The sequence below is a fragment of the Fragaria vesca genome, linkage group LG3, assembly GCF_000184155.1.
Source record: "Fragaria vesca subsp. vesca linkage group LG3, FraVesHawaii_1.0, whole genome shotgun sequence".
Classification (NCBI taxonomy): Eukaryota; Viridiplantae; Streptophyta; class Magnoliopsida; order Rosales; family Rosaceae; genus Fragaria; species Fragaria vesca.
This window is the reverse complement of record NC_020493.1, coordinates 18,527,619-18,535,125: the sequence shown is the minus strand read 5'-3', so window position 1 is coordinate 18,535,125 and position 7,507 is coordinate 18,527,619. Positions and strand designations below refer to the sequence as shown.

At 38.2% G+C, this 7,507-nt stretch overlaps 1 protein-coding gene and 1 non-coding gene across 3 annotated transcripts; both read right to left on the bottom strand.

Moving 5' to 3' along the window:
• Positions 1-2,094: 2,094 nt before the first annotated feature.
• On the bottom strand, positions 2,095-2,166 carry TRNAM-CAU. Its single transcript has one exon. It is a non-coding gene; the product is annotated as a tRNA-Met (tRNA).
• A 1,611-nt stretch (positions 2,167-3,777) lies between these two features.
• Positions 3,778-5,514, bottom strand: LOC101311946 (chitinase 2-like). Of its 2 annotated transcripts, XM_004294585.1 has the most exons (2): positions 5,335-5,514; positions 3,778-4,898 (listed from the first exon to the last, which is right to left on the bottom strand). In XM_004294585.1, exon 2 carries the CDS (start codon positions 4,890-4,892, stop codon positions 4,023-4,025), a length of 870 nt encoding a protein of 289 aa, XP_004294633.1. In that variant the 5' UTR covers positions 4,893-4,898; positions 5,335-5,514; the 3' UTR covers positions 3,778-4,022. The 2 variants fall into 2 exon arrangements, with proteins under 2 accessions (XP_004294633.1, XP_004294632.1); XM_004294584.1 differs by lacking the exon at positions 5,335-5,514 and having other exon boundaries at positions 3,778-5,214.
• Between the last annotated feature and the right edge of the window lie 1,993 nt (positions 5,515-7,507).

Here is a 7,507-nt window from a genome sequence, read left to right as displayed (position 1 = left end):
CGTCAAAACAGAAGGGCAGGACGGGAAAAGTAAAAAAGATGGAGGAAAAAGGAGAAGACAAAAGTGGGTTGATATGTGGTGGCAAAGGAGTCCCACGTGATAAAGAGTGATGTTGAGATAGGCACATGGTGTTGGTGCCTAAACACATTCCCTTTTTGTGATATGTCAAAGTTAAAACTAAGATTAACCATTCCCCTACTTGATTGCTTTCATTTCTCCTAATTTCCTGTATATGTTTGAAGCTTGATTTTCCAAGTCTTGTATCATTGTTTAGAGTATGATAACTAAGTTGTATGTCACCCAAAGGGTGAACATTGGTTTGGTGCAATAGTGATTATTCATTTCTCTCATTGTACTAGAAATCAAGAATTCTAGTTTAGAGATATGAAATATCGTTTACTTTTAATTGTATGTACAAGTTGCCCATACTAAGCCTATGCAGATTCTCTTGTTGTATTTTCAACGTTGATATTACTTTATTTATTTAAAAATATTTAATACAAGTAAAAGAGACGCAACACGTTAATATTCTGAAACTAAAAACGCTAAACAAGTAAGAAGAAGCTCCAAACCAAAACAACTCTATACATTCCAAAGAAAACTTGTGTACTTCTAGATGTAGTTAGAATGAATTTTGGCCACTCATAGATTGACTTAGAGTTTGGAATTAAAGTTGGCAACCCTTTCTTTACAAATCACAGGCCTCTCTGTATGTAATTTACCAATGGACTAGAGATCTATGTACACACTTGGCTGTAATCTGAGAAATCGATCGTCAACCAAATCCGGTGTACTTTCACGTTCTCCCTGTAGCCAGCTATGCTTTATATCCAAACCACGTGTTACCTTCTTCACCTAAACCGAATGATTAAGATTGCTCAACAAATCTCACACTACTAGACCTAAACCAAAACCAAAACCAAAACCAAAACGAAGGAAAAAGCATGCCATATGTCATTCGTCTCGGACCTGCACGCTATCCCATGTGTGCTTAACCCTATTGGATCGCCCCCATCTTCTTCTTCATTCCTCTGATCTTCTTGCTTAATTCTTTTCTGATTTGCTTTGCTCTACTTATTCACAGCCTTATTGGTATCATCAGACCATCACAAAGTAAGAAGCTATTACTGTTAATTTACTTGGGACGCACTCCATCTCCATCTCTGTGCTGCGTGGGCTTTACTACTCTCACTCTCTACTGAGTACTGACATGTCTACTCAGTACGACTTTGATTTTGATTCTTTTCCACTATGGAAAGGGAAAACCATGTCCCATTGGGTGCTTCTCCTACTCCAACCACAACTAGTCGATGAGGAGGAGTAAAGGTGCATGTTGAGGAAAGTGTTGCATTGACTTGCAAGGTTTGCAGGTTATGGTACTCCCAGTCTTGAGTAATGATAGCTAGTCGACCCACGTTCATGTTTGATGTTTACTCGTTTAGGGCGGTGTTGTTGTGATATGAATGATGAAGGTTACCTCAGTAGGGATCCATATCGCAGATCTTACACATCTATATGACGAATAAGGAAGAGAAAAAAAAAAAAAATATGTAGTGTACAAGTGAAACTTAGAGGCAAAATGGATGGACATGTTTGTTACCACACACTACTGATAATGGATCAGCTCTAATATTATTGCTTGTAATATAAAAGAGATGAGGTCCCATGATTTTATCTTAGCCTATGCTTTTGTACATCACGGCAAAAAAATCCCATCATTGTATGTATCCATGTTACCCAGTAATTATGTGGTCACATTTACACAAAGTCTGAGTTCAACTTCATCAATAAGAGAGAAACATACTTGAGTATACAATATAGTCTAGTAGCTTTTCTGGTTGTGTTGATTATGAGGCCTAAATTACAACTAATCCCAGAAACTTCATAATTTGATGTTTTAGCAAAATCACAAATCATTTTCAAGACAATAAATTACATTATAACATGCAAAATAGTTTTTATTATTATTATTATTTAGAAAAGGTCACTGTGTTGCATCCCACTTTATTCTCTTCTCCCATAAACTTTGCAGAAGGAGCATGTGTTCAACTTTAATTGATCAAAAAATAACGAGTGGAAAGAGAAGCTACTCTCTATCAGAGCCAGGTTTCGATCCTGGGACCTGTGGGTTATGGGCCCACCACGCTTCCGCTGCGCCACTCTGATTGTTGATATTATTGTCAGTTATATTATATTTCAATCACTGCCTCCCGCAAATCAAGTGTAATTTATAGCCTTTCTGTAGTTGGAGTTGAATTGGAGAATTGAAGGCCCAAATTTCCTTTCAGCATTGTTGCTTTTTAGTTGTAACTTCTAGATTTAGGCCCTGTTTCAATTATGATCTGCATAATACAAGTGTGACCAAAGAAAAATAGAAAAACAACTACTGCTTTGCGAACAACCAGATCAATCAGCTTATTCTACAGATTTGCACATTCAAATCGCCTACTCTTCACGCTATACAAGTAGGGCAGCTTACAATGTTCACATCACTCGTATCTACTAAGCCACAGGCCCACAAATACGGTAAACTCAGCAGCAATGGCTATTCCAAAGCTTAAGCTTATCATCTGAAGTTCTGAACTATTCAAGGCCTCATCATACCCCCACACATCGTATCAAAGCAGCCCCAAGTTGGAGCAGACTAAGATATATTCCGAGAATATATACATAGGAGCAGAGTTCAACAATGTCAAGTTTTCCAATATCCTCACTCACCCAAATATTGAGCTCCACTTCCTTCTCTCCTTAACCCAAGTGAGTGAAGTGACTAGCTTTTTCATATCCATAACAGATGCAATAAATGTATTTACATAACTCGATGCCTTTATTTCAATAGAAGAGCAATATGCATGACTGATGAGATAAACAATCTGGCAAGAATCTGACTGATATGATGATCAGGTAAAGAGCCACAAATTAGTAAGAGATCAACTCAAACTGTTGCTGTTCTAATCTATGCAATATATCAAAGAACCTGACTTTTATAATGAAACTACATCAAACAACTTGCATTATCTGCAGAACATCCATCTTACATTATCTGCATACCATCCATGTAAATGAAGTCAGAAAGTTGCCAGAAGCGACGAAGCATCCCAGAAACCTGATATATTTAATAGTCTTGCCTTGCAGATCACTTGTGGTAACATGCAATCGAGTTATCAGAGTACCTATGTCAGTTTTACTAATTCTAAAACTAACAGAACAGAAAAAACAGAAACATAATAATAAAAAAAATAGTGCTTCTATTCATAAGCATTATTTAGACCTCTAAATTATATTTTGAAGTAGTTACCTTCCTAACTACACCGCTCCGTATCTTCTCCAACATACCCTTTTCTTAAGGCTCCTAGTTAGTGCTTATGTGAGACATGAAAAGGATAACTGATACATAAGGATCACCGATTCCAATAATAGATTTAGGGCCAATGATTCAAGTTATGAGTGTCTACACTGAGCTACACAAGGCCAAACCATTTGGCATGTGTTCATTTCAGTAGACCTCATTTCAAAAATTTAATCTAGAAGAAAGAGAACATCATAAGCCATATGCAACAACACCACTTACGAAGTTGTGATCGATCATGAAAGCCTAATATATCAAGTATAGAAAAGTATTGTGCAAGTATTAGTATCCACACAAGAAGATGAAATGCCAAACTGGTATGAACAAGAGAAGTTGAGCTTCAACCCAGGTATGATGCATAACACTCGAAGCATACTCTTTGATGCAGAAGCTGAAAACAAATGACAGAAAAACTGAAGGTATTATATTTAAGTAGAATTCAGGTATTATATTTATCTCAAACATCTGCAAACACAAAAAATAAAACACCAGTACATTAATTACTTGCTATGTTTATCCACACATATTTACAGTATACTCTTCTACTGCAATGGAAGTCCCATTGCTTTTGAAGGATGAAAGGAAATTACAAATACATTACTCTAGCTTGGAATTGAAACAACAGACTGAACTTATATATACATAAGAAAGCAGGGGATTCATGTGTACAATACTAATGTGGAATGGCCAAAAGAGCTTGGGATTGCTTTTCATAGCGGAAACCATTTTTCTTGGAATCATCAGCAGACCAAACAAAAATACCATTAAGGTTTTGTTCACTCTTGAGCCTGTTGCAGGCAGTGAAAAACCCATTTTCAGGGGACAATCCACCACTCCCATCGGTACTAAAGCTCGCTAAGACCTTTCCACCATTGTAGTTTGAGCTTTGAGTCTTGAAATAATCTATAAACTGAGACACTGTGGTGCTCTGATCATAAGCATAGAACTGGAAGTTCACATAGTCTATCAACTGGCCATAGTTCTTCCACAAAGCCAAGTAGTGGCTCTGAACGTCGTCATCATCAAACGGAGCAATGGAAGCAAACTTGATCACACCATTGTCCTTGAGAGTTTTTATAAGCCTACCAATGCACTCAGAAAAGGTATCAGGATCGGATTGAAAGTGCTCGTAATCAATGTCAATACCATCTAGATTGTACTGTTGGATGATACTTGTGAGTGAAGAAACAGCATTAGAAACCCATGAATCAACTGAGGAAGGGTTAAAATAGCAGGAGCCACTATTGACACTATCCCCTCCTAAGCTTAGGCCAACTTTCACATTTGAATGTGCATTCTTGATGTCCGAAACTTGTGAGGCGCCGAGGTTGTCAGTGTCCCAAAACACATTGAAATTTCCATTTGTGGGTGAAGAACCTGAAGTATCGTAGTCGATAGCGAAGGAGAGAAGGAAGTGGAACTCAACATTTGGGTTAATGGGCACATCGGAAAACTTGACATCGTTGAATTCAGCTCCTATGTATTCTCTGAAGATATCTGAGTTTGATGGGGCAGCTTTGATTGAGGCGTTGGATGTGATCATGAGAGCCTGAATGAACAAGAGGGTGATCATAAGCTTAAGCTTTGGAAATGCCATTGCTATTGAATTGGAAGAATGGTGGTTCTAGATTGGGGTGGCTGGTGTATGAGTGAAGTGAAGACTACTGTAAAATACCTAGTTTTATAGTGAAGTCTACTCCAAATTGGCAAATTGGTTATGTGGAAATAAGCTAGTTGGTTGCCGTGCGTTGTGTGCAGAGAGAGATCCTTGTCTTGGAAAGATGGCAAAGAACAAAATTGAGGTAGCAGTGCATCTACGTTTTTTTTGTCAATACTTCATCTACATCTAGAATGCGATCTGGCTTGATTTATGCGACTACGCAATGCCAGTTATATAGAAATATTGACTAATGCAATGAAAACTTGAAAGGTTCCAGAAGGTTTTCATTAAATAGATCTAAATTGAAATTAGAGGATCGGATTACCTGGGAATGGTGTCCGCGTGACTTGCCAGTTCCGGGTGGGTCTAAACGTTTACTTGGAGTTCAGAGAAACGATGGTCTTCCCTGCCCAACGCCGGCGACGGTAGACGACGGAGGGTAGCTGTTACTGTTTATGTTTCTAGTTCTAAGGGTATCTATCTGCGTCTTTGCTGTTCCTTTCTTACTTTGTCTTGTAATTGGGCTTGTTGTTTTGGGTGGGTCTTTGGGCTGTCGCCCTTTCTAATTAAGTAATTCATTTGAAACTCATGGGCTAAATTGAAACTCATTGGCACTAATTAAATAGCATACAGTGGACTCTACGTTGAACTTAAGATTAGTGCGTGCTGCACAGGAGAGGTGAGTTCGAGTACGTACCAGGCTTACTTGCTCTGTTTTTCAGCTCAAAAGTCCCAGAATCTATTCTTTTTCTATCACTTCTCAGCATTCAAACAGAAAGGATTAAGGCTTTAAGACTCTTCTCAGTCAGGACTAACATTTGTGATAGACAGACTTATCCGACAGCAAAAGTTTAGACTCCTGAATTTTCTTTACCGGGGCGTTAGTCATTTGGAAGCTCGGCAACAACAGGATGTTGATTGATTACACAGATCAAATTTTGTTTGCTCTAATACATGTATAATATGAGATTCATTGAGTTGAGGCTATTCATTTTCTTTAAGGGAGTCGAGCAAAGCACTGAATGTAGAAGTTTGATACAGTCTTCTACTATTTTGATAGTTAGATATATTCTCCATGCCAAAATGGAAGTACAGTTGTTAGTTAGTGACTGAAAATTAGAAACAGTCAAGCAAGTTCCATTAAAGCAATCCAACAGTTTCTATTGATGTTACCAAATGTAGAGAAACATTGCAGCAATTACAAATTTACAACATCAACTGAAAACATTATAAGGAGAGGGGAAATACAATGCCAACATCACATCGGTAACATCTATATATGTATACATAATTTGATATGCATTATATTAATTAAGGGAAAATGTCAATTTAATACTAATTTTAGCTCCTCATTGCCCATTTCAATGAATATCTTTTTTAAGAGCCCATTTGAATATAAGGTAACTTATTTTATGCCCAAATAAACAAATCTTTACTTAAAGTCTTAACAAACATTATTGAATTATACCTATTTTGCTCTCACCCTTTAAAAATGTATAGAGAGAAAATGGAAGAGAGAAACTTGGCCGGAACCTCACCGGTCACCGGATTCCGGTATTCGGTCGCCGGACTTTTTCCGGTCACCGGATTCTCGTCGTCGGACTTTTTCCGGTCACTGGTCGCTAGAAAAATATATTACAGCACAGAAAAACGAAGAAGATAGAGGAAGAAGGCAATTCTCAACCAAAACGAAACCAAAATAACAATTACTGACCCCCAATAATTTTCTATTGACCTATGTACTGACCATAATAATCTGTCAAAACATAGAAAAACAAAGAAAATAGAAGAAGAAGGCACATCCCAACCAAAACGAAACCAAAAGAAAAATTACTGACCCCTAGTAATTTTTATTGACCTCTGTACTGATCCCAATAATCTGTTAAAACACAGAAAAACAAAGAAGATAGAAGAAGAAGGCAATTCTCAACCAAAACGGAACCAAAAGAAAATTACCGACTCCCAGTAATTTTCTATTGACCTCTGTATTGACCTCAATAATCTGTCAAAACACAGAAAAACAAAAAAAATAGAAGAAGAAGGCAATTCCCAACCAAAAAGAAACCAAAAGAAAAATTACTGACCCCCAGTAATTGGATCTACTCTCTTACCATGCACCCTCACTCACTGGATCTACTCCCTTACCATGCATGCACCATTTCTCTGCATCCAAAGTGAAATCACGACAGCTACTCTTCTCACCTTCTCTCCTTCTCCAATCACAACACCAATTTAACCTCTAGACCAACAACAACCACAATTTACCAACAATATCAAAGATGGATCAGATCCTACCTTCAAATCCCTAGCCTGGCCGGGGTTGCAATCCTCCTCCAGTAGCTCGAGATGCCGGAGGTGACTCGACCCCATGATCCTCGTCGGGCTCCTTGCCTGTGCGTTGTCTTCGTCCTTGAGGCGTCATCGGCGTCGACGTCGAGGCAGCCATAGAGAGAGAGAGAGAGAGAGAGAGAGAGAGAGAGAGAGAGAGTAGTACTTAC